Source organism: Apteryx rowi, unplaced genomic scaffold, assembly GCF_003343035.1.
Source record: "Apteryx rowi isolate R43461 unplaced genomic scaffold, aptRow1 scaffold_48, whole genome shotgun sequence".
In the NCBI taxonomy this organism is placed as follows: Eukaryota; Metazoa; Chordata; class Aves; order Apterygiformes; family Apterygidae; genus Apteryx; species Apteryx rowi.
This window is the reverse complement of record NW_020450738.1, coordinates 3,621,960-3,649,471: the sequence shown is the minus strand read 5'-3', so window position 1 is coordinate 3,649,471 and position 27,512 is coordinate 3,621,960. Positions and strand designations below refer to the sequence as shown.

The 27,512-nt window shown below is 40.5% G+C and overlaps 1 protein-coding gene and 1 long non-coding RNA gene across 2 annotated transcripts; one reads left to right on the top strand and one right to left on the bottom strand.

Annotated features, from left to right (window-relative positions):
• Positions 1-7,825: 7,825 nt before the first annotated feature.
• Positions 7,826-27,258, bottom strand: LOC112972214. The gene is made up of 4 exons (XR_003255586.1): positions 27,206-27,258; positions 22,511-22,641; positions 14,878-15,057; positions 7,826-9,121 (listed from the first exon to the last, which is right to left on the bottom strand). It is a non-coding gene; the product is annotated as an uncharacterized LOC112972214 (long non-coding RNA).
• Positions 14,374-27,365, top strand: ETNPPL (ethanolamine-phosphate phospho-lyase). Its single transcript, XM_026078409.1, has 13 exons — positions 14,374-14,429; positions 16,754-16,872; positions 17,050-17,209; positions 18,056-18,130; positions 19,643-19,736; positions 20,660-20,776; positions 22,530-22,612; positions 23,551-23,776; positions 24,427-24,581; positions 25,384-25,473; positions 25,654-25,784; positions 26,310-26,377; positions 27,234-27,365. The coding sequence occupies exons 1-13, from the start codon at positions 14,374-14,376 to the stop codon at positions 27,363-27,365; spliced, it is 1,506 nt and encodes a 501-aa protein (XP_025934194.1).
• Positions 27,366-27,512: the final 147 nt, after the last annotated feature.

The window sequence follows — 27,512 nt, the reverse complement described above, 5'->3', positions numbered from 1 at the left end:
GTAAGTTAGGAAATGGTAGCTATTTATTAGCTAGAAAGGCAAAGTTGCTTCGGCTGTTCTAACAGATACTGATTGATAGAATATCTGTTCTGTCAAACCTAACTATGCTCTTCTCCCCTCCCCTTCTCTCCCTAACCCTGAAACAGGGTCCCGATGGATTACCAATGCCTGGCTGTTGGCAAAAGGTAGGATGGGCAGAGCTTGTTCTTCCCGGGAAATGGAAAACCCTGTCACGGTCATACTGCACAGTGTCATGATATACTTCAGAATCTCTTAGACAGTTCAATGTATGCAGCGACACAAAATAAGACCTTTCCATGACAGTATTTGGTGTTACAAGGTTGTAAAAAATATGTAGAAGTAATACCTCATCGAGGCAGTATTTTAGAAACAGTTGGCACTGAATTTCTGGAAAGTCAAAGACTCTTCTCTTTCATATGAAAAGTCACACATCCTTTGGTTTCTGCACATGATCACTGATTACCACTCTTTGTAGAACCTCATGGATATGGCAGTTTTATCAACTATATGTATTGCTCTTTTATGATCGGCTTTTCCTGGGATACCTAGGAGAACAGTGCATCCTGCCTTCTCTTTGCCTTATCTTTCTATTCTTCGATACATTCTCCTGATTGATAGTTATGGTTTTATCGGATCTTATCATTGTTTTGATAAGATATGTCACTGTTAACTGGCAATATTATTTTGGTAATGACTTAACCTAGACAGGATTTAAAAACATTAGTATTCAGAGTAAAGCTGTAGGTGGAGGCATACTGGCATATTAATACATGAGAAAAACTAAACCACAAGTGAAATTCTGGATGTGTTTAACCCAACAGTCATTGAGTTCACTGGAGGCAGGTTTTTGCCCCAAGCATTTTTCAGACCTATTTCCAGATTGTTATTTCCCAAGAGTAGCCTCTGAATGATGAGAATGGTTGTGCGTGAAATATTTTGTTTGAGAAATGTCTGTTAACATGTCACTGTGTGGGTTAGAAGGTGAGCGTAGCCCCCAAGCCAGGAAGCACGTAAGCTGCTCTGAACAGGTGTGCAAATTAGGCAGTTGACATGTGTCCTCACACACGTGTCTAGCCAAAGGGACAGTAAACTGCATTTGTTGAGCAGTTATTCATGACACAGCTAGGCACCACAGGCAGACCAAGAGTTTTTTCCAATCCATCTGTTTGCTTGCTTCCATGTGGGAAAATTTAGACCTATTTTTAAAGATCCAGTAATTAATGGACCAATCATAAAAGGGTATTTTACTTTCTGTAGCAAAAATGCAATTTCCAAATTTAAAAAGAGGGAAGAAAACCAAAGGGCCAGAGCACAGGAGAGCATTTGTAAACCAGTTTTTACTAAATGTGCTTGCAGTTTCTGTTTCTTTTTCGCGTGTCTTTTGACAAATAATAGATTCTGGAAACAGGCAAAGTAGCTGAGGAACAAATGCAGTACTCAAAAATCTTATTAAATTACTAGTACTGCTAAGGGATGATGTGTGTACTGTTGTACATCCTATTGCTGGAAGGGAACTGAAGTCACTCTTCACCTCTCAGGACAGCTTGTTTTACTCCACAAAACCAGTAAACCAGTCAATAGCTGATGAAGCATCTTTTCTTCTTTAGTTCAAGAGGTGACTGGAGTAGATCTGCACATTGTTTTAAATTGTCTTGCTTTCAAAGAAAGTTACTCAGCAAAAAACAAACAAACAAACAAAAAAAAAACCCTAAGCAGAAAAGGTAATTATACCTTAATTATACCAAAATAATTACTGCTACTAAGTAGAAAGGGAAGTTGCAAGCATCTTTTGTAAGCGCTACCTTGAACAACAGAAAAAATCTACAGTAATTACTACTATTGTGGGCATATCTGAAGAGTAACTGGTGCTGAGAAAATGAAGATATGTATTTGCAATTCTGCTGTACCCATGTATTTGGAATAGAAATTTGAAATACTGATTTACTAACGTGGTCAATCTGTATCTCTTTTTGTCTCTTTGCAGTGATGACTCTAACCTTACAAGCATGAAGTTGTGTATATAGTGCTCCACTTTTTGTATTTATAGTTGAAAACTGAAAATTTGCTCTTACAAGTCTGAGATATGTTTACATGTAGCTGCTTCTACTTGTTTGTAGTAGTCCATGTGTACATCTTTTTTTTTTTCCACTTACATCTGCAGTTAGATGATATATAACTGCAGGACAAACCTGCAAAGACTCTCTCTCTCTCTCTCTCTCTCTCGAGAGAGAGAGAGAGAGAGAGAGAGAGAGAGAGATATCTATACAGAGATTGATAATAGAAATCTGATTATTTCTGTAAATTCTTATATTTTGGCTTGTGGACCTGCATGGACAATGAGTGCCATGAACTAGTTTACAAGAAATTGTGACCAAATAAGAGCTAAATGCTATCAAATGTACTGTACCAGCTGCCATTGGAGTTTACTGGCTTGGCTTCCATGTCCATCCTAAACACTTCACTGTTTTATGCCACCCTATCTGCTTGTACAGACTAAAAAGCATGAGTTGTGTGCCAAACCTGCTTGTTGTGTGATCACGTCACATGCTAAATGGCTGCTCACTGTGACTTTTGATTCAAACTTCTGAATTGTTTCCTTTTGTCATCTCAAGGGAGTCACACCATGGCTTATTGCTAAAAAGAGATAAAGCAGAGGAGAGTAGAAAGAGGCCTTGAATTTTTGGGGAACACAGTTCCAGCTGCAGGTGGATGGCTTCCAGCTTTGCGGGTCACACTTTGCGCCAAAAGGGTCCCACCTGTTAATCAGCATCGGTTTGCCTTGCACTGCTCGCAGTCATGAAGACATTCGCGATAGGACCTGTCAACTGCTTAATCAAGAAGGAAAGAAGTTTGAAGCAGAAGCCAGACTTTGCTGTGGGCTGCTTGAAAAGGGATCACTGGACAGCAGACACTGCTGGAGACCAGAAGCTTCTCAACCTTACTCAAGGATTGACACGGTATGTGCTCCACATACCGCATTTTGGGACTGCTGAAAGAAGAAGCATTTCTGAGACGGGGGTGAATTAGAACATTCTCCTCTGGCCAATAATGGAACTGACCAGATACGTATGTACTGTAGTGTGGTTTTTCAGGTGATTCAATTTAAGTTACACAGAATTTGTTGACCTTCGCTGCAGAGTTTTGGAAGCTGTGGTTAATTTTTGTTTCATTTTTCTTGTAACAGTTTCCGTAAAGGATACATTTCAATAATCTATTCAACAGTTGTGATGATGGCTTTGAAGAAAGTACTTCAAGTCATATGTTCATCTTGTTTCAGTATTAACAGTTTTTCTTTTTACAGTTTTGAAACCTTTAAGAAGTCTAAAAAAAGAAAAGAGTTTATTTTTAGGTTTCACAGGCTGATTTTTTTTCATCTTATTCTTTTTCTGCTATTGCAATGATTTTGGTGGACAGTGTTACCTAAAAAACATTAGAGAAATGTCGGTGATTACTGTTGTACTCTTGTCATCACAGTACACTGTAAAAGGTGTAATTATTTCTCCATTTCTGATCAGACGACTAGGATTCAGAAGAAACATTGGGTACATTTTGCTTCTCCATTTTTTAATTACAGGAAGTACTTAATTGGTGCACGTTTGTAGTTTTTGCCACAAGGTATTTTGTATGGTTTTTGAGTCTTCATATGGTGCATTGTACTTAGTTTGAGAGACTAGTTTATGAGAAATGGTGCCATATTTGGTAGATGGAAATTCTTTTTATATCACCTCAATTCCTAGTGTATAGCAGGATGATAATTATTTTAGTTACTTTTTTGAGAGTTGTCTGTCATGTGTAGACCAAAACTAGAGTTGAGGAAGACAGCTTGTCTCCATCTGTGTGTGGGCACCTTGCCCATCTTGGAATGCACATTTTTTTCCTTGCTAGGTGATTTCTGAGTTGTGTGAAGATGGGGACCTGCTGTGGTTGCACTTTCCGGGATCGCTTTAGAATCTCAGATCAGTAGAAATGCCACTGTAGTGCTGTTTCTCACTTTGCTAAATGTTTATTGTCATTGTGGTATATCAGAGACAAAAACAGCTTTTCCTGGAGGAAAATCTTCCACAAATTTTTTTTTAATCTAAAAGCTACTTCAGAGGCCTCCATCTACTAATAAAAACAAAATTCCATATATATATATATATATATATATACACACACACACACACACACACATATATATGTTTTTAACAATTTCATCTTTCTCACAATAAGAAACAAGTGTTCATACATATGAGGAAGAGTATTTTTCTTTGCTTAAATTAACTTCTCAGAGATACGTGTAACCAACTATTAAGAATAATTATGATTACAACAGTAAAAGCCTTTGCATTGCATAATTTAATATAAAGTTTTATTAATCAGACTGGTACAGCAGTAACATCAATAAGAGATTTTTCCAGAAAGGGGACAAGAGGAGCATCATCTAAGCCTTTCTACTTCCCTGTTTTATTATTATGCCGGTTTAAGAGGAACCATCTCAAAACCGGAAACAAAACAAAAAACAGGCTGAGGAACAGGGTACCACCCCTAACCTAAAGGTATGTTCTGACTTGACATGACTAGAAGTTGCAGGTTTTTGTACACTATCAAATACTGGCAACTACACAGTAAGATAAGGTTTTTTTAAAAATATGTCCCTTGGAGTATTCAAAGGCAAGATAAAGTGGGATGTTTACTATTTGGCTAGTCATTTTAGCAATCCTATATTGAGGAAGTCCACAAACACAACTCATTTAAAGAAACAGCATCAAGATAAAGAACTATTAAATGCATCAATAAAACTAGCAGAACTTTGGTTCATGGTTTCTTCATTCAAAAAATAAGATTTAGAATCATTACTGTTAAATATATTATTTTGACTTCAAAACATCAGGCAAAACTTAGTTCTCCTTTAACTAACTCACTGACACTAAGGCCTGACAGAAGAAACACTTAAATGCATTTATTCATTTTCTTTTCTGTCTTGCAAAGTAATTTCTTTATTTGACTGCCTCCGGATAGGAATGTTGTTTATCTCAATTAATTTAATTTATCTTAACTTCCTAAAGCCTCTCTATTGTTTAGTATCATGAAAGGTTCATTCCATTTAAATTATAATGGGTGAACAGCAGATAGACAATGTAATCTGACAGGTTAAACTAAATATATAGATTTGACATTACCATTTGCATAAAATATTTGCATCACAAAGATTTACTTGAAGTGAAACCCAATAGTACCTAGAAAAGTTGCATATACAGTATACAAAAAGTAAGTTGGGTTTAATATTTCATTAAGAAAAGCACCCTGTGAAGACTTGCAACATGTTTATTTTTTTAAAAAAGCAATTATTTTTGGTGCTAGTGTATCTATCTATCTTTTTTCTTTTGATGGCAAAGCTACAGTTTGAACCACCTGTGTGTTGTTATATATTTTAGTAGCATTCCTCCAACTAGATATGATTTGCTTTGCTTAGTTTGTGAGCTCACTGAAATGTAGTTCCTCTGCCAGTCTTTTTAGTTGTAGAAATGTGTCAGTGATATTAGTCTACACAGTTTCTATATGCCTGACTTTTTTGGGTATGATTAATTCTCGTTCCTTTGAGAGCTTTCAGTATTTTTTTTGATACCAAGTTTTGTAAACATCTGTTACTCAAATGTATTATAATCACCTTTGTGCAGAAGTTCTGCTRCAGAAGCAGTAAGTCTATTAAGCACTGTTTGGAATACATCTAAAGCACATAGTCTTTGTCTTCATAGTCATAGATTAGCTATGGGGAATCTTTCTTTCAGGATGCTTTGGACACCTTTTTTTTTCCTGAGGTAAAGCATGAAACGTTAATTCATGGAACAATAATATAATGTATTTTTTGATTTATATTTTTATTTATTGCTGATTTTGATGTCACTTTCTGATATTGTAGCAAGGCAGAATGATGTTCTTCATCCAGCTGTTTTTATATTATTTTTGTCTACCGTGCAAGTATTATGAGCAAGTTTCAAAAAGATCAGATCAGGATATCTACATCCATATAAAGCACACAGTTTAAAAAGGGATTATCCTGAAGATTCATGTACAATGTGGAAAGTTAGCACTGGATCCACTAAGCTTTACAGTAGCAGAAGAGTATATGTATTAGCACGTGGTTACGCAGTCATGCCAGCGGAAGGGCTGACGCAGCCCCAGCGGCCTGCGTAGCCCTTCGGTGCTGCTGAAGGCTGAGCGCCGGGGCAGGAGACGAGGTCTGAATCCTGGGTCCCTGCCCGAGTTTAGAGAGAGTCATTCCACTGACCTGGGCTCAGCTGCACAAGGCTTTTCGCTTTCCCCAGCAATAAAATAGGGAAAGGGATGCATCCTTCTCTTGGAAAGCATTTTGAGACATGCGCGGGAAGTGAGCGAAATGTTATGCAGTAACAAGAGGAATATTGTCAACTTCAATATTAGTGTTTTGCCTAAATCAGGACTACTTCAGTATGTAAAAACTGCAAAAGTACTCCCAGTCTCTTGCATGTGCTTAAGATGTTACAAGACATGCAGAACTGACCTTTCCTTTCAAATTTCCTTACCTCTGCTACTTGACCATCTTAAATTACAATTTAAAATCTCGGTATATTACCTAATGAGAGACCTTAATTTTCACACTAAAAAGTGTCACACAAAAGTACTGATGTCTGCAAAGACAGTGGTCAAAAACAAGTCTAATTTTAGACATTGAAAATAATAATTCAATTTCAGTGACCAGAACTAAGGAATCTGATTTGTTTTCTTTCCGCAACTTGCTATTAGGAATCTGAATGTTGCTGTAACTTACAAATGAAGATTTTCTTATACCCTCTGTTATTTAAATATTTTACAAGGTGGCTGGATTCATTAAATGAAGTTAGTAAAAAGTGCCTGCCACCATCATTTCTGTGACAGAATCTGAAAAAGATACTTCACAAAGCAAGTGGAATTTGTATTTTATAAAAAGGATTTGGAGTGTTGTTTTTGTTTCATTCTGTTTTTTTTTAAATGCATCCAGTTATCAATGCTGCTTTGAAATTGATTTTCTTTGGAAAACAGGGGGCCTTAACTTAACCTGGGACCGGTAGTGTTTTACTTGTTTCTATTTAAAAAAGAAATTGTATAAATTTCCCAGATACCATTGGTACTTGCACACTTTTCTGAAGTATTATGAAGAGTTGGGTTGTTGGAAGAATGTTTTACATATTGTTAACATATATGTGGATATTCTTATATTATTGTACATGTTTGGGAAAATATCACACAACTTTTAAAATGTTACTAAGATGTATGTATCTGACTTTTTCCTTTGGAAAATATTATATATTTTTATTTGTATTTTTTACTTTTTTAAGTTCATCTATATGTGCAGTTATTTTTGTATTGCAAATGGTCTCTTACATGCAGTAGAGGAGATAAAAATACAAAGAAAAGTAAATTGGCAAGGATTACACTGCTTTGGGGAAAAAACACATGGGTCAGTCAATCCTCAAAATATTTTGAGTGTCTTAGCACTACAAATATGGCACAAGACCTCTTTTGCCTAGTAGTGTAAACCATTGCAAGGTTTAAATTACCCATTTTGTTACTGATTACCACTTTATTGTGGCCTCTGGTCCTGACTTTAATTGAACCTGATCAAACAGCATGCTTTTTTGTTTTTATTATTAAAATTTCTCCTTGGTTTTCAGTTGAATATTGTTTTGTGTTCTTTGAGTTTTGTACTTCAGTTTTTGTTTCTTGCTTGTGAGAAGTTGATCTTCAGAATTATTTTTACACTATTTATGATTTATTTTCATAATGTAAAAAAGTGTGTAATTATTAAAATATTAATCCAACTACTGATGCTGATTTGCATAGTTATAAAATTCTCAGTGCTGGTGCAAAAAAAACTTCTAGTCTGTCTGGACTGGAAAAACTATGTGTTGTGTTGTGCTAATTTCTAGCTTGAAATCTAGTGCAGATCATGTCAGTTGGTATCCACATTAGCACTCCTCAGTTAGGAAGGGTCATGAAACAAAATCAGGGCACTTGCAGCATGTTCSCTCTTCCTACAGCGCACAATAAAAAAAAATCACTCTTCCTATTCTTAATATGCCTTTCCCCTTCAGAGTCAAGTCTGTTCTGCCACCTTTTCTAAACATATAGCACAAATTACAGGGGCCCACAAAAGCTAAGAAAGAAAAAGTAGAAGCTTAGAGCCTCCCCTCACCCTAGAAAGGCTGCAAGGATCTATATATTGAACAAAAGTTGAAACTGTTGCTAAGGCAAGTCTGCAGGCATCCTAGGATACAAAGACCTAAAGTTGAAAGGCACCAATCTACCATTTCTATAATACTAAAGCAGAAAAATAAACTATGTGAGAAATACAGATGTACACAGGCACAGTGTCACGAACAACAGTGTAAACTAGAGAACGTAAAGGTTTGTTACCACAAATCAGTTTTGTTTAAAAACAAAATATGGAACATAATAATTACTACAAAACAGTATATTTTCAAGCACCCCATTTTAAGCAGACATTTATGCAGGAGTCTTCTTGAGCAAAGAACATTTTGGGGAAAATCAAAATATTGGGCAGCAGTGGTAGTCTATTCAAAGCATTAGTTAAATGTTTGGGTTTTCTAAATCCCAAGATATTTCTGACAAAAATGTCCCCATTTTTCTCCCCTCTTTCACTTCAAAATAGCATGTATTCACAGGCTAAAAGAGTCAATGAGCACAATGGGGTTCTGACCTCTACTCTTAACTCCTGGTAATCTCTAAAAAGGCATGCTAATCTAGTCATGTTTTAGACTTTAGGAGGAGTAAAAATATCTTTGTTCCAAATCACAGATGAGGTACTTACAGCACAGAGCTTAAATATCTTGCCGAGTGTCCCAGAGGAAATGTACTGCAAAGCTGGGAACAGACTGCTGCTATGCTGTGCTGCTGCCTCTCCGGCAGCTGAGGGCCACGAGAGTTGTGCTGTGCACACAAGGCAGTTGTGATCACTTGGCAACAATAAAAACACGTAGTACTCATGTTTGCTGCCGTAACTCTTGGCTGTTTCTGTTCCAGCTTCCCCAGTTCTCCTTGCGTAGAGGGAGGAAGGGGTCTGGATACTGCTGCAGCTGTACTGTCAAGAAACAAAAAAAGTCTGTTTTATGTTTTTTTTGTTTTTTGTTTTTAATAAGCACACCCTGTCACTTTTTTTTTTTTTTTTTTTTAAAGAAAAAGACACCACACAAAACGAAAAGCTGACCCGACACGTGCCTTTTGCTGTAACTAGCTAAAGCATGCTAAATTGGAGCTCTAGTAGTAACTGTTCCTGAGACTACACCTCACCTTAAATAAACCAACCCATGAATCCGCAATTCCTAGCAAGCAAAGGAATTATCACTACGTGAAAGACGACATGCAAGAAGTGATTCTGCTTTGATAAGTGAGATGCATCTTTTCAGGGGCCAGGTGGGGAACCGCCTCCTCGAACTCAGTGCTGGGCCCTGTCGAACTCCCGTGCGGTTCTGGGCCTGCCTCGTCCTTCTGGCACTGCTGCACCTGCTGTAGAGATACTGTAGCTACAGTGTATAGCTGCAGTCTTTCCAGGGCTGTATTCTTTCAGAACGCTTCCCAAAACAAACCTGTCTTCACCAATGCGACTTTTGCCTACTGTAGCTTTGTTGGCATCAGGTCAGCCCCTTCGGACCATTTCCACCCTGTCCTAGAGTTGCTCTGTTACTAACCATGTCACCATACGCATGCTGCCTGCAATACACGGTTTTTGGTGGTTTCATTCTTGGTCTATTAACAAACAGGGAGCTCCATCTGCTGCTAGAGCTTACTGTCAGTCATTTTTTTTTCCCATTCAGTAACTTTTCTCTCTCCCAGTTATTTTTTCAATAGCACATGCCCTCAAAAGCCAAATCTCAGATAACCAATATACTATATATATAGGCTTCATGTCCCACCACACTAATGTTTACCCTGACTTGACTTTCCTCGGGAGTTCCTGAAGCACACACAGGAATGCACATGAAATACCTGCCACTTTACTCCTCCTTACCTTTTTTTTTTTTTTTTAAATGGAGCTTTTAATTATTATTATTAATTATTATTTTAATTAAATAGTTAAGGTCACCACACATCTCCAGCTCTTAGCTTTGTGGTCCTACTACCCTCTGCTAATCCTTACCCMTTTGTAACAAGGATTGTACAGAAGTCAGAAGAATACAGCAGTATTTATGTACTCATCTCATACAGCTTCATCTAGTTGTTCAGTTATAATAACCATATACAAATTAAAAAGCAAAAACAAAACAAGCCTCTGACAAGACATTCACGTTACAGCTGGTAACAACCACACCCAAATAAATATTAAAAAAAAAAAAAAAAAAAACACCCAACAAACAAGCAGTGCCAAAGCATTKAAGTCATGTTCCCACAAGCACCACTTCTCTGTCTTCCCACTGTTACTAAGTTGTTGCCTCCGTTTTCTTGACTTCTGATAATTTCCAGACTTGAGTGCTAATACCACATTCTCCTCTCCCTTCTGGCTGCAGTAGAAAAATACGCTGCTTTTACATGGCCACAGTCTCAAAACTTGGAGCTCTATATGGAATACAGTCCAGGAAAATATTGTGTACAACCTATTCTGAGTGCTGACAGTATGGTGTCACTATAGCTAGACTCAAGGCRCTTTACTTTGTGCTTGAGGTCAAAGGTGGCCACAGCTCCTATCGCATCAGATAAGACTTAGTTTTTTGTTTTAACGTGCTTGCCTACAGCAAAACAATGTTCAATAAATAATAGCCTCATTATTTTTGTATTTACAGACTACAGCTTGACTGAGTTTTTCCAGGTGCCCGTGCCTAAACTGAGCAATCAYGGGCTCCTACTGGCAGTGCCCTGTGTCTGCTTCCCCCAGAACTAAAATGTCCCTGGCAACTTTTTGCAAACTTTTAGCGCTTACCTCTGAGGCATATTATGATTGTTTTGAAGTAACTGAGTCGGGTTGGGATAAACCTGACAAAAACAAATTTGGCAACAAAAATGCATATACTAAAAAAAAAACCACCCCACAAACACACACAAATCTCAYTATAACAACAATTAGCTTGTGGCAAAAAAAAAAAAAAAAAAGGTGCGTATATAATAAATCAGCCATTTAAAAAGCTGGAAATGCAAACACTGTAGGCGCAATCAGCACTGACCTGATTCTCTACAAAAATTATTCAGGACCCAGCAAGTGTGCAAACAGCCCTGGAAGGCACTGCTGCCACGAAGCTCATTAAGTAACGTACTCTTGCTCTTTCTGCCTCCTCCTCAGCCTGTTTGTCCCAGTTAACGAACGCTGCGCGGCCAGAGCGGCATTATGCAATTGCCTGACTCAGGGGCCTGGTGGACTGATCACTGCAGCAACTCACAGGCAACTGCATCCGTCCAGTGCCACCGCAGGGCCCACCAGAAGCACGAATCCAATTCCTACGGGCCTGGCACAGGACGTGCACCACCCTCAGAGCCAAAAATGAAAGAGGAGCTTTCTATAGCAAACACCAAGCAGCTGGCTGTCCCTGCAAAGGAGCAGGTGGGTGCGGAATGTCTGTCTTTACCTTTCTGTACTGAAACACATCTTCACAGCAGAGCATTTTCCATTGACCAGCTGTAATGGGTTCGCTTCTCAGGATGCACTGGCAATACATTATTTTTTGGAGGTACACACACACTCCTTAAACATTAAATAAGGAGAGGAAGACACCTTACTTGAATACTTTGAATTGCTCTTAGAAACATTTAGCTCTTGTCATCATATAGGGAGCCAGACTGCTGGTTGCTGGTACCCTGCTAGGACCAAGCACTCAAACAAGGAAAAAGAAAAGCAATTAAAATGCTCAAAAAGCAAACAGAGTAGAATGGAGAAAAGAGTATGGTTAATTTAGAAACAAAAAAACCCCCTATTTTAATAATTCTCTATATTCTGAGAAATAGCTGCTAGTACTTACTCCATGGTGTTACATGGGCATGTGAGAGGAGAGGGAAAGGTCTTACAATACCAAGTGAAAAAGTGCTGCAAAGCCTGTGTATCAGGCAGCTATAATCTCCTACAGTCTTTTCTCAGCTATCAGGGGAAAGAGACCTCATCTGCTCTGTACACTAACTTGGCAAGCTTTTCCTGCTGATTACATCAAAAGAGCGTTCACGAATCATGAGTCAAAAGGGAGGGGTGTCCTCTTGGCTGCTAGTATCTTTCCATGGCTATGAAGGGATGGAGAAGCAATCCACTTTCTAACAAGCTATTTCACACACCAGCCTGAGCTTTCCCGATAAAGTTTGGTATCTCTTCAAGCAACTGCTAGCGTAACTGTGAACGAGCTTTCATTTGCTAAATCCTGGAACAGAAAACCCTGATGTTAGCTGGGTTGGCTACTGATACACCTTTGTGCTGCCTGGCAAAAGGAGTAAAAGCACTGTAGCTTACATGTCTTTTACAGCAGTCCGTGGCCTGGGTCTCTGAGAGAGCAAGAATCGGCAGGACAGTATAAGCTGCAGAAATCTTTCAGCATTAATATTTCCAGCAGTCACTGGGTGAGGGATGAGGATGTGCTCTTTACCAACAGAGGGCAGACATGCACAGAGTGGAACAAAAATCATTTGTCCTTAAATGCCTTCAGATTCATTCACAGACTTGCATGCAGTGATTTACCAGGGAAACGATGTCTGGGCTCTAGTTTTTCCTTACAACACTTTTGTGAAGGGGTTGCAAYTAGATCCAGTACATAATGTACAATACGACCCCAACTGACGGCTTTGGGAACCCCCTCACGTTTCGTATGTCCCTGCCTTCTACCTGGACAAAGCTTGGAAGACAGGCAGCCCCCGATTCAGCTGGGACATGGGGGGTTGGCTGCTCATGGTACTGCAAATGCTGCAAGTGCTGGAGCTTACATGTCTGTTACGCTAGCTGGTGAGCTGAGGTTTCTGATGAAGCAGGAATGCAGGAACATGCAAGCTGCAAAGCTTCAAAATTAACATTGTCTGAAGAACACAAGGCTCAAGAATATGCCTGCAGAAAAAGAAATGCTGGTGCTATAGGCTAGAAAAGCAGAAAGAAAGGTGGTTTTTCTGGCAGAGATATAAAATATATATAAAAATCAAGAACTGCGTTTCCTCATCTGCAAAAAGGAGGATGACTTACTGGCTACCAGTCTAGAAAAGACAGTATCACCAACACTTGGCATCACCTAATTTAAATACCTCTCTGAAAAGTCTTCCAAATACAGCATTGCAGGTGGCACAGCCTGGCACGGATGCAGTAGCAGGGACATGGGGCGCAGGTTTCGCTGCTGTCTGCCCTCGCGGCTCAAGGACCAGCCTCCAGACGGACGAGTGGGCGCACGCATGGTGGAGGGAAAGGAAAGCCGAGGCGTGCCCCCAGCTGTTTCACTTGACATTTTGAAATGAGATGCATATCAAAGTGAAAATCAGCCATTCTTCCTAAAGAAATTGTGCCCTCCTTTTCTCATGATCTTTAATGCCCACTGACATGGTTATCAAGTGTAACCATTACGAAATACCACATTGAAGCAAATGTGGCCAATTCTACCTCAGTACTTTAATTTGAAAGGCATCCAAGTGTTAGGCTGCACTAGAACATCTGAGGCTACACTAGAAAGGATGCACCAGCACATCACAGCAGTCGAGCTCTTACTTCAAAGGTTAGAGCCTTATTCTACTTACATGTATAAAAACACAGCAAAAAATAGCTCTTACTAATTTGCTGTGCCTTGCAGGAAATAAGGATATTGACTTTATATCTCACCCTGTACTTATGAACAGATTCTGGGAGATTAGTAGCTGAACTGCGAAGGTCCTTGAATTGTGACCCTATTTTTGATTAAATTAACCATTTGGAGTCCCCCAAGATGATGTCTATAGCAGAAGTGATTTGAAAACCAGAATGAATGATGAAACGAGAGCAATAGCAGGCACAGAGCAGCAGCCTATCTGAGACGCATGGCTATTTTKCTTTCCTACATTCCCCACACAGTAAGAAATTTTGAGTAGAATTCAACAAGTAGTTCGTTGCTCTGCAACTTTATGCTATTTTGCTGTTATACAGTTRTTCCTAGAAAATCTTAACCAAAACCCTGAGGAGCCCAGCCCGTGGCTCCGGCGCCGTGTGATAACCATCCGGGCAGAATGACTCCAGGCGGGCGCGCAGCGGCGCTTATCAGCAACCCCTCGCTACGCCTCGCATAAACCCAAAGAAAACCGTGTGGGGCGGAGGCGGCACGAGGGCCGGGAGGGAGGGAGGGAGGGAGGGAGGGAGGAGGGGTTTGGGCGCAAGCTTAAAAAGGCGGCCGGGCGGTGCGGCTCAGCCCGGACGGCAGGATGGGGGAGCCCTACAGCAAGGCAGAGACCCTCGCGCTGCGGAGGAAGCACATCGGGTAGGGGCGGCCCCGGACGGGCTGCGCTGCGGGGCCGGGCAAGGGCTGCGGCTGCCGGGGCGCCCCGTGGGGCCACCTGGCTTCGCTGCCATCCGCGGGGGACCCAGGCACAAAGTGCACACTTTTGTGTGTCTGTGTGTATATAAAATGTCACCTTTGCAAAGACCAGCAAGCTCTTCTGAAGGAGCATATGGCCCCCATGGAGACRACAGTACCCAGTAGGACCCGCATGGCACAAACTGGAAATTTTGGCTAAGGGTATAAGTGCAAATAACTGTTTTTTCCATAGAGGTTCAAATCAGAATTGCATTTGACAAGTAAGTCATCAAGCTTCAAAGCAGAAGCAGCCCGAGCGCACACCCGTGGCACTCGCAGCGCTGAGGCGGTGGCTGCGAGCAGCCCCTCGCCCACCACCCCGAGTCAGGGACCGCGACGGCACCTCGCTCACCTTGGAAGCGGGGACGGGTCTGACACGTCTTGGTGGGGCTCTGGGGAATTAAGCGCTCCTCAGCCAATCCCTGAATGCTAAACCACCACAGTATCTTCTGTTTCTGTTGCAAAGCAGCTTAGAGCGTCTGTAGGAAATTTGAGACATCCCAGGTAAGCAGCAAGTCCTCATGGTTGGTGACTGAGGGGGGGAAGAAAATAACAAGTTAGCTCTTTAGTTTGGCATTCTGATAGCTAAATCTTTGGGCCACTACTAATTCCTGGGGAGGAAAATGCAGTCATTTAAACACAGCACATAAAAAGCTACTTCACTTTTTTAATAGCGGTGATAGCAGATCAAAGACAGAATATGGTATCTGGACATACTTTTTTTAAATGCTACTGCACAGTTAGTTTGTGAGGAAACTGAATGCTCTTGAAAAATATACCTTTGTGTTATATGAAGCTCAGGAAATTTCTTGAACAAGGATAATTGGGGGAAACACAGGAAGGTGCAATTCTGATCTGAACAATGGTCCTGGTTATACATATATCTGATCCCTCCTTACTGCAACGTTATTTCCTCCAGAAGGGGCAATTCTAATTCCTACTTCAGTAGGTGTTGCCAAGTGAAAAATAAGTCCAGAATGTTAAAGTGAATGCTGGCTGTTTGCAAGTTATACCCTAAATATGTAGGCTATATAGAAAGCTAACTAAAGATTCATAAAAATCAACGGCTTCATAAAACACACATATTAAGTTATGTTTTGGGGCCAGCTGTATGTTAAGGGAATCTTGCCTGGCAAGGATGACAGAACTGGGYTGTGCTGGGCACGCAACAAGGAGCTCTCACGGAAAGGACTGACACCTACTAGAAGGGAAAACTGTAGTCAAGAAGTGACCCTTGAGGATGATGCGCGCTGCTTTTAAAGTGCAGTAGAGGAGTTGTCAAAGATGTCAGAGAAGATCTGTGCAACAGGGCTAGAAACTGTGAGAGAACGTAAATGACTTCACTTTCTGTGAGTCACATTTAGGCTCAATAGCTCACAGTCTCAATATACCATACAACATGGCTGCAATACCAGCACTGTTTAAGTTACTTGGAAACAACTATGTTTATCTGAAGCCACATAAACATTGCAAAAAGTTCGGAACTCTTTCCTTCTGCTCAGTAACATCATTCAACATATCAGTATAGCTGGAATGTTCTCGGGGGGGGGGAGGGGAGAGAAAAAAAAAGAACAAAAAGAAAAAAAGCAAAAAAAAGAGCACGTTTAAAAGGTATTTTGGATAATTCTGTGTTAGAAGCCAGTGATATTTAAATGCTTATAAAARCTACTTTTAAAGACTTTATCCATACAGGCTGAGAAACAGAGATTTTAGAACCTGCTCAGCACCTCTGAAAATTAATCCTGCAATGCATTAGTGTTTTGATCTTGAATGTGACCTCTATACAGTACAGTCACCCATTGCGTAATAAATTTTTGGCTATAGCATAAAACAATTCTTAACCGCTTAGTTCTATTCCCAGAGAGCTWATTGACTATACATGTTCATGAGACATGTAAACAAACAGAACTACATCCTAGAAACACAGACGGACGTATAAGGCCATGGAATGGCTTGCATTTGCCATGCTCCTGTGAAGCCACTTACAAGACGGAATTAGGATTTGAAAATGCCCTTATCAAAGACCTACTTCTGTTCCTACTGCAGGTGGTGGGCAACTTTTTTTATSTCAGTGGCAGCCCCACTTGCCCAGCTTCTAAACTACTCACAAGCTCTTTGCAGAGAGAGGCAGTCRTCTCCAGAGCTGCAAAAGATCAACCCTCTCAACACTCAAAGGAGGAGGGAACCACACAGAAAACTAAAACAGTGTTGTTCTATACATTTTTTAGGCCTTCCTGCAAAGTTTTCTTTGCCAAGGACCCTCTGAAGATAGTGCGTGCTCAGGGCCAGTATATGTTTGATGAGAACGGAGAAAAATACTTAGACTGTATCAACAACGTTGCACACGGTAAGCAGTTTAACTTGTAAGACTGCTTCTGTTGCTGGTGTTTACTTCATTTCTAATAGGAATCATAAGACACTTCTTCCAAGTGCTGATGCTATGTTCACAACRCTTCTCTGAACCTCGTTGTGCGGCTCAGTAACTGACTGTTTGCTAGTAATAATTAATCATTTTCTTCTTTAGTTGGCCACAGTCATCCGTATGTGATAAAGGCTGCCACAAAACAGATGGAACTGCTCAATACAAATTCCCGGTTCCTGCACGACAACCTTGTGCAGTACGCTCAGCGTCTCACAGCCACCCTGCCAGAGAAGCTCTCAGTTTGCTATTTTGTTAACTCTGGGTATGTCTGAATATTTATTTTTTTCATTATGACTATTTTGTTCCTGTTTAAGATGTACACTCAGAAAAGCTTCGTCTAAATCTTAAATTCAGTAAAGTAGGACTTAGTAAAAGCAACAAAAATATTTCCCGTACTGATTAAAGGATCCTTTGTATTTGCAGCTGTCATGTTTAGTATGATGACTCAATATAAGAGAACAAAAACATGAAGCTGGTCTGCTGCATGTTATGCAAAAAAGGGGGGAAAAAAGTAAATTAGACCCTGCAAATTGGTGAATACTACGTGTAAACTGACATATGCCCTTTGAAGGCAGGAGTGTTCCTTTAGTCTGCGATCACTTACTTTGCCAAAGCAGGTAAAATGCAGGAACCTGAGAACAGAGGGGCTGCTACAAGTCAGGTTTAAAATCTGGTTCTTGGTATTGGGAGCAGGTTCATGCCTCCTGCTTCCTGAGGGTGCAAGCGCTGAGGAGACTCCAGCCCACGCGGAGGGTGGGAAACACCGCTGCTACAGGCTGGGGTTTCGCAGTCACGTTGTTCTCTCAGCTGCTGGCTGCTCTCTGAAGTGGTCTCGTTTGTACCAAGGGGAGGTAAATATCGACAAGTAAACAGGGGGAGGGAAATAAAGCATCTCTTTGTTCACTGTTTATACAAAGCACTGGTTTTACTCCCTCTCTACAGGGCATTACACAGTCTCAACCTTAGCCTTCTAATCTGTATAGTTACAGAGCCTGCTGTGTTGGTTGGTTATATCCATGCCTCTTCTGTGTTAGAATAAAAGTTTTATAGTAAGAGCTTGCTCACTTTTTTGTGGATGTACAGTCCTCTAGTATCTGTTGTTATGCAGGTCTGAAGCAAATGATCTTGCTTTGCGACTGGCTCGGCAGTACCGTGGGCATCAAGATGTGATCACCCTTGAAAAGTAAGTATATAGGACAGCTTACGTGAGCACAGCAAGTCACTGCTGCAATTTCTTCAAAAGGGCAAAGGTGGCTTTGCGGCAAGCCGCCTGCTGTTTGTACTGTACAGCCCACGGAAAGGAAAGCTTCGTTGCTTTCCTACTAGAACAGGTCAGGAAACAGTGTTCCTATTCCACATTTGGCTAAACACAAGTTTTGAAGACTTCTGAAAAATGGGGATTGTCAGTCACCCCAGCAGGCCAGTCACCTGCTACACAGCATTTCCCACAGAGACGCCCAAAGTAATTTAGGCCAGGGACCCGAGTGTTACATTCAGTCACATGGCAGTGAGTGGTCTAGCCACTGCACTGTTCTGGAAACAGGCTTTCTGCCTGGCTCTCTCTGCTAGAAATGTTTCTTTTTGTGCAAATACATATGTATACAGTGGTCTAGAAGAGAGATTCTGTAGCTCTGCAGTAGTGCTGATCACCTGCTGCACCAGCGTTCAGCTCTTCTCCAATGAAGACATAAATACGCAGGCAAAACAAAGCAGTTCCAAAATCAGGAGAAACAGCTGTCAGCCGTGGGGAGGGCTGTCAACCAAGCCTCCGGGTTTCCCTATTCTGGAGGCTGCCGTTACACTGGTTACACTGGTGCAGGGCTGGATCTTTTTCTCACGTTGGGATCACACATTCCAGGTAGAGCAACTGCAAGACCACGAGTCTCTACCTGAGCGGCACAAAGCTCACTGGATTCAGCCACAGTTGGATCCCCGTTAGCCCTCCTTGACGCACGTGGCAGCAAGCTTTGGGGCCGCTGACAGTAGCTKCAGCCAGGAGAAACTGATGACAGAGCTGGCTCAGTCATTTTGTCTAATTGCAAAGTCTTGTTTTCCTGAACATCACAAGTATTTCTTCGCCCAAGTTCCAAGGCTCTGGAGACTTTTGTTACAGCTACAGTCCCAGCCACAGTGGGCTTTCTGGCCTTCCTTTGTGACCTCTGACAGATTTTATTGACTGAATAATAGAAAGCTGTAAAGAAGAAAAAGGAAGGCAAAAATATTTTCTCTACCCCTACRTGTGTGTTACTATAAGATTGTGACATGCCTTTGCTTTGGGTTGAGGTTTCCTTTGCTTCAAGATTATGGTTGAATGAAAGTGTTTATTCCCTCAATGCATAGAGTTTAAAGGTTGCATTTCCTCATTTCTTGTGTTTAACTGGTAAGGTTGCTATGGGTACCAGAGGTCGGGCAATCCAGGGGACATCATCTCGCTCTGTCCCCATCCTGGCACCTGATCGCATGCAAGGAAAAATCTGACTCCTGTTTCCAGCCTTGCTACTGAATTAAAGTCAGCAGCAAATTTCACATTGCCTTTGGGAGAAGGACTGAGTGAATTAAAACAAATCCCTTCACAAACAGTGCCACTGTATTGCAGATACAGTCTCTTATGCTGGATTATTTATGGACACAGTTGTAAATTTAGCTCTTCCATAAATTTGGTGAAAAGTGACTTTGATATTTAACACTCACACAGTGCTTACCATGGCCACGTTACATCTCTGATTGACATCAGTCCCTATAAATTTAATCAGCTGGAAAAGGACAGCAAGAAGGAGTTTGTGCATGTGGTAAGTGTGGTTTTTTGCCTTTTGTCATTGTTATGCTTGTTATGCACCAATTACCAACTTCTGGTGTAAATGTACTTTCATTCTGTTTTGTTAATTGTCAGAATACATACTCTTGACCATTTATCAGTGGATTAAATACAGCAAAATTGTTTGCTTTTGGATTTCTAAAAGGGAATTCTTTAGCTATGAGGCTGAATTCCTGCACAGTGCTACACGGTTCCCAAGTCATTGCACTGTATAGTTGCTCAGTTTGAAAAAAAATATAGCCAATATCTGTTGTGTTAATTAGGCTACAGAAATGCAGGACTTTTGAATCTACTTCCAAAGACTGTAAAGACAGAGCCCACATATGCACACAGACCAGGGTATAGAGCTTATAGGTATCCAATTCATCAGCCTAATCTTCTTGCATATCTTATGGAGACAAAAAGCATTCTCAGCCCAGAGTTATACACAGGACTACATGCAGTCCTTTCCCATCTAGATCTCTTTGTATACTCCCAGAGTAGCCACCTTTCTGTAATTTTTCCTTTCCTTTATCTGCTGAACCTCTCCCAACACCATTTACCAGTTGCAGAAATGGATCTTTCTGCAAGAACCTCAAATAAGATCATGGATGAGGACTTGGTATTACAACTTGGGGGAGAGGAGGGAGGGTCTTGAAAAGGTAGATGAGGCAGATGGCTCTTTCAGTAGTTGTGGCCTGTAATGCTGAACACATCACAGGGCTGGGTTCAAGTTTAAGATCCTATAAATATTTTTTGCAGTTCCATGTAGAAACTGAGAATGTGCTAACTCTATTATGTATCTGTGTGGAAAGACAGAACTATGTCCTCTTCCAAAAACAGAGGAATATAAAAGAAACAGAAAGTAAATGTTTTGCAGAAGCCTAGGCTTCTTTTTAGAAGTCTTGGTCTTTTCAGGCTCCCTCTCCAGACATCTACAGAGGAAAATATAGAGAAGACCACCCAGATCCAGCAAGTGCTTATGCTGAAGAGGTGAAAAAGATTATTGAAGAAACACAGAAGAACGGACGCAAGGTATGTGTTTTGTGCTCTAGAAATGCTGAAACTTCATCTATTAAGGATAGCATAAGGGGCATGAAACAGGAGACAAAGGTCATGTTTCTCTATGCTTAGTTTACCTTGCTTTCCCCTTCCTCTCATTTTTCTGTGATGGATTCTATGTTCAAAATGTGCCATTTTTCTACCTGATGCTCTTATCATAATTTTTCTAGGCATCAATGAAAATGGTAAGACAGGATTGATAATACAGTTGTAAATGAGCAGATAAAACCAAACCAGTTTACTTCCTTATTCTAGATTTTGAATCAGGAGATTGTAAATATTTTATAGCACAGGCAAGTTTGGAAGTCAGCTAAGAAACTACAGCAAAAGTTCTAGCAATGACATATAAAAGGATCCAGCACATGGAAAAAGTATGCTAGATAAAATCTTGATACTAAATTTCTCATTCTATTTACTTAAGACAACTTCAGAGTCATCTAAAAAGGATGTACCTTTTAACCATATGCAAGATAATCTTGATAAAAAGCAGATACTTTCTAAACAGGTTTACTTAAAATGTGTGTTAATGTTCGGTAGGATGACACTAGCATTTTGAGACATGTAGGGCTTGTTTCAAAGCCCACTGAAGTCAGAGGAGACTTCAGTGGATATTGGGACATGTTCCCTTCTAGTCCAATGGACTTATATCACCCTTCTTTTAGATTCTTCATCAGCTTTTTTTATTCTCTACTAACGGATAGTTTTGTTTTTTCTTCCTCTGTTTCCTTTCTTTTGCATATTTCTTAGGTTTTGGTGGCATAGACCTGTGGCAGGACAAGTTGTGCTAAAGGCTAAGCCTCACATACTATGGGAAGCTTCGTACTCTTTGGCCGTAGCATGCCTCTTCAAATATAGTGTACGGTTCTTTACACGTTACTGCTCGGCCTTGTTTCCAGGAAGACTGCACCAGCCCAGAGACACCTGTTGATGCTCAGGGAGGGGTTCACAAGTGGTGTGGGATGCAATCCCTTAAATAGCAGACTTATGCTGACACTTCGGGGTAATATCGTATCTCTGCTGCATAGACATGTTGACAAGAAACAAAATTTTGATGTTCCAGTGTATTTGATCCGCTGCTCTTGCCCTTCCTGACTTGAAATAACTTTCTTTTTCATTCCTAGCAACTGGAATTATTTCACCTGTAGAATTTTTCTCCTCTTTTGTCAAGCGCCTCATGCTGACATTTTACTGGTTTAGTTGTTTGCATTAGGCAGGGGTGCCCAAAGCATAGCCTCAGGTCATCTTACAATTCAGGTTCTGCCCATCTCTTCCTGGCATTGTAGATTGACAATAAAGCTGATCACCACATATACTTATTACTGGAAAGCCTTGACATTAAGCAAGTTTTATTCACCTCTTGGGGAAAACGGCAAATACTGTTATGTGCCCCCTGTAAATTCAAATTTGTTAATAAATTTACAGAGATGCTAGGAGCCTGATCCAATATCCACTGTCACCAGTAAGCATCTTCAACAGCTGTAGGACCAGGACTTAACTAAGGTCCTTGTATTTCTATCAGGTTGCAAAGGTGGCCCTGGCTACTGCAAATTTGGGCACCCCAGATTAAAAGATAAGTAAATTCTCTAGCTATAGCTGTTCTCAAGCTGTCCAATCCATTGCGTGATTAAATTAAGGCATACTTTAAACATTTATTCCTAGACTGTTAGAAATTTGTGCAAAGGCCAAATAAATGAACACAGCTCTTACCTGAGTTTGTTTTTTGTAGATTGCTGCCTTCATAGCTGAATCCATGCAGAGCTGTGGAGGCCAAGTAATTCCACCTGTGGGCTACTTCCAGAAAGCAGCAGAGTACGTACATCTCTTCAAAACGGGCATAACTGGAAAATTAACCAAAGAAACAGGTTTTCACTATAGGTTTATCCAGTCAATTCAGCTATCACCCACTCTTATTCTTAGTTATCTGTGATTTCTTTTTACTTTTGAAGAGTAAGATTCCACTTCTATTTTTTATGGAAAATCACCTGACTAAAAATAAAATTATTTTTAGCTGGATAATTATCTTTCCTTTTCTATCTTTAATCCTCAGGCCATAAATTTGATGGAAGATGAAGTTGAACCATCAGAGAGGTAGCCCTGCAGTACCATTACAGTACCCCTATTTTGCATCAAAATATCAGATATTTTTTCTTAACATTTAGTGAACTAAATGTTCTATCAATTGAAATTTATAGCTATGTTTGGTAAGTTTCCAGTTATAGTTGCACGCTCCATCTCCATATTGTCACACTAAAAGCAAAACCATTGGCTTGAAATGGAGTCATTTAAACACAGTCATAAAAGTAGTTGTGGGTATTTGTCAGACTCTTTGGAATTAACTGTAGATTCATTCAGACCAGAGTAAGAGCCAGAACAATAAAAGACTCAAGTGCTACAGCAAAGGAAAACTGCAGTCCATCCACTTGTGACCCAGAGCTCAGAATATCCCTGAAAGCAGGGTCCTGGCAGCAGTCTTTGAGAGAAAAGAGGAAAAAACAACCTCTTTTAACACAGATTGATGGGACACATGCCTGGGGCTTTGGCCACATAAACAGCTTCTGAACACAGTTGTCAGGATTGCAGTATGGAAGTTTGGTACTGAAGTTGTGTTTCAGGAAACAAATTCTTTCCTTTTTTCCTAATTTGGTCTCATATCTGAGAATTTCTGTAGTATAAACTCCCTTGTTCTAAACTGGCTACTTGAGACCAGTTCTGCAGTTAGTCATTCGAACTATTCTATTTGTTTTCAGATACGTGCATGCGGCTGGTGGTGTATTCATAGCTGATGAGGTCCAAGTTGGCTTTGGAAGAGTGGGGAAACATTTCTGGGCTTTCCAACTGCAAGGTGAAGACTTTGTGCCTGACATTGTTACCATGGGAAAACCTATTGGCAATGGCCACCCTATGTCTTGTGTAGTCACAACAAGGGAAATTGCTGAAGCTTTTGGTGCCTCTGGATTGGAGTATTTTAATACAGTAAGTTTCTAGATTAAGGTTTGTCTCTTCTTTTCACTTTGGTCTACATTTGGTGGTTGTACAAGTTGTTCAGTTTATAGGGCTAGAGATAACRACAGTCTGCTAACATGTGCATCCATCTCTAGGTCCTGGTGGACCTCACAGTCCAGGTGTCACCTCACAAAACAGTGACCCTTTGAGCTGCATGCATACCATAAAGGAGCAGTTCTCTTCTTGTTTATTGAGTCTTCTTTCACCTACTGGGACTGAGCCTTCCTATCAGCTACCATGAATTCCCCCTGATTTGAATTAAAGAGCTATTTGGATCACTTCACCAATTACTCTTCACATGAGCAATTTGCCCACAGATGAAATCAGGAAAGCACGAGAGCCGCTTGAACACTTGAGCTGTGAAATCTTCAGCCTACCAAAACTCAAAGCTGAGGAACCAGGAGCTCTGCCATTTGGGCTTTGCTGCACTGCACAAAGCAGAGGGAACTGAGCTCCACACTGCCTTCCCTCACAAGCTGCTCAGCACAAAATCACCACCTCTTTAAGCTTTCCCCACTCATGCCAAGCAGGAGGGGGCAAGGGAAAACTACAAGGACAGACACAGATGAGTGTTTCTGATGGGCTTTGTGTTTTGTTTTCCTATTTGTCTTTGCTATCAGTTTGGAGGCAATCCAGTGTCTTGTGCTATTGGTATGGCTGTACTAGAAGTAATAGAAAAAGAAGATCTCCAAGGAAATGCTACTCGTGTAGGAAATTATCTCCTTGAATTGCTGACTGAACAAAAGCAGAAGCATCCCTTAGTGGGAGATATCAGGTAGGCGCCTTGTGGTGTTTCAATGTTTCAAGGAGAACGATAATTGTGATAGAAAAACCAATCGGTTTGGGGTGGGGGGGACACAGAAGTATGTCATGATTATGCGCTCTTTTTGAAATTGGACTACCCAAAACTCATACTGTAAGAAAACTTTTTAGTAAAAGTTTCCATTCATCTAGTTAGTTAGGGTGTAAACCTAGCTACTAAACAGACTCTAGGAGAGAGGGGGGGGGAAGATCCATCCACTTGCAATAGCTTGGTTGTCAGGATGCTCCTTGGGATGATGGAGATCTTGTTCAAATCTCTGGTCCACTTCATTTGGAGATGTTGCCATGGGTTTCCCTCAACTCAGGTTAGTACCATGATGACAGAGCTATGACTTGTTCTGGGTAAGCTTCCCCATCAACTAATAGTCACCATGAAAGATCATTAGCAACTGCACAAACTTCAGGTTCTTGTGGTTTTTTTGCCTTTTTTTAATTGTTCTTGATCATCTGTCTTCCACAGCTCCCTGGTTTGATGTTGGCAGGATAAGAGAGAAAGAAAAGCCTTCTGTCATTCTTAACTGGCCAAGTAACCTTAATGAGCCAGCTAAATTTATTTATCCAGAAATATCTGTTATCCCACTTGATCATCTGAAGTAATCAGTGCCAAAAGATGACAGAACAGAAAGTCTAGTCTCTTTCTGACTCCCCTCTTCGCCCCAGGAATGGAAATGCAGTTATTAGATCTATATTTGTAGCAGAAGGCTTGGATTACTGAAAGTGGATTTCAAATTTCTTTATCCTTCTCTGTACTCTAGGGGTGTTGGATTGTTTGTTGGAGTGGATCTGGTGAAGGATCAGCAAAAGAGAACACCAGCCACAGCTGAAGCCCTTCAACTTATTTACAAGTAATTTTTTTAAGACTTCCATAGCAGTTACTCATTAATTTCAGTTTATATTTGTGTAGTTTTTGATAATATAGTACTAGAAAAAGCAAAAAAGTTAAAACCTAACTGGCCTGAAGCATCTGACAGAACACAATATAATTTTGTACCTGTGTTTTACACAGCTGTTTACTTTTTCCACAGGCTGAAGGAACAGCAAATCCTTCTTAGTGCAGATGGACCCCACAGAAATATACTAAAATTTAAACCACCAATGTGTTTCACTATGGAAGATGCAAAACACGTAGTGGACAAAATTGATGTACTTCTCACAGGTATGTATGCTTTCCAGAGAATATTCCTCTTTGTTCATTTCCAAATGACACCTTAGAAACACCACCTACAGTACCATAATCTAGGCCATTACATGTAAGGAAAAATCAATTATGTTTTTTACTCCTTGTCTGAACTGTTGTATACTATTAGCATAAAGACTCCCCAAGCCTTTCCTAGATTGAATGCTCCCTATCTCCTGAGAAGATTTAAACAAATGGAGTTAGACTAGCAGCAAGCTGGTGGACATAGCCAGAATTCAGCTCTACAAGGTCTACCTAAACCCCTGTACCATGATTAAGCTTGCTAATTTCACTCTCTTCTCTAAACACCCACAAGCTACACAATCCTGGTGTATCAATCACATTTCCTCAAAATAATGTTTTAGGAAGTATTCATTTTCTTGTATTATTCTACTGTGTAATAAATGCATAGCAAAAATAGTCAGTTAGATATTTTTGGACCTCAGTCAGCTGTTAAACAGACCATATACTTTCCCTGATCTTTTTTTTTTTTTTTTTTTTAAKAAATGGAAGTGGCAACTGGAATGAAGACAGGAAATGATGCATCTACAAATGCACAGTGCGAAAGAAAAGTATGTTTTGAGTTTTTTTGATATCTTAATCAAATAGGTGTTTGGCAAAGCAAGTATGAATGACTTCAGTAGAACATGTCTTCATTTTTGGTGGCGTAAGTAGTTCTATGCATTGAAACGGAGATTACAATGTAATCTCTTAAAAGAAACCTGAGAGAATTGTGTTACTGGGGCAAATCTAAAAAGAGCTGAACAACAGAGATCTAAAACAAGAAACATCTTACAGACAAGCCCATGGCCCCAAGCCCATGGCAAACAAGATCAACCAGTCTCTGGACTGCACACACTTGTGAGCTAAGCAGGCCAGAATGATACTAGTTCTAGGTATGAAGTGCTACCGATGGGTGTTTGGCTTTCCAAGCAAGCCTTCAGCCTGGAAGGCCTCCAAGCTCGCAGACCGTTCCAAGGGTTTCGTTTCTCCTGTAGGTCTGTGAGTGCGAACGGCTGCCATGCATCCAAGCTAGGACTTATTAGGCTGCAGCACCACCTTTGGACAAATCATATATAATTTCTCACACCCTTAAAAATACATATCACCGCCTGTGTTTTCCAAAAGCTCGCTGAGCTGTCCTTTGGCAAGTTTTCCAGTGGTGCTGCAAATGGCAAGAAGGCAGTAGCTCAACTGCCCATGGAGGTAATAATTAAGGCAGAGATCCTATGGATTATTGACTCTCTAAATAATACTAGATTTGGGGTGCAAAACTCCTCTTACACACTGCTGCACACGCTCAGTTCAATTTCTTTCAAAGGTAAGAAGTTATGCCACTACAAGAAGGGAGTCAGGCAGAACCAAGTTTAATAGCAGCCCATTGAAAGAAATGCACGCACCTTCATTGACATCTCATTTGTGTTTCAGACAAATGAAGGGAATTCCCAACCAGAGTCTGTTAATGAAAGCATCAGCCATATCAATGGAGCTGCCTGCAGACAAGAAAATGGTTTTTATTCTGATAAACGCTCAGTGTCAAGTAAAAGACTACGAACATGAAGAGGAGAAGTTTCCTTCTTCAGTTTAAATTTGTTTCCTGTTTGCTATTGAGATGATGAGTGCAATRGTCCAAGTCCTATGATCTGTTTGAAGCCCAGTCCTACCTTTCTTAGGCTGGTTAAATTCCTATTAGCTTCATTAGGAGTT

Excerpts from the sequence above, each read along its gene's own strand:
- ETNPPL (XM_026078409.1), top strand. The coding sequence starts at position 14,374 with ATGGGGGAGCCCTACAGCAAGGCAGAGACCCTCGCGCTGCGGAGGAAG. Across the intron at positions 22,613-23,550 it reads TACTTCCAGAAAGCAGCAGA|ATACGTGCATGCGGCTGGTG; the intron begins GTACGTACATCT and ends ATTTGTTTTCAG. Across the intron at positions 25,474-25,653 it reads GCCCTTCAACTTATTTACAA|GCTGAAGGAACAGCAAATCC; the intron begins GTAATTTTTTTA and ends CTTTTTCCACAG.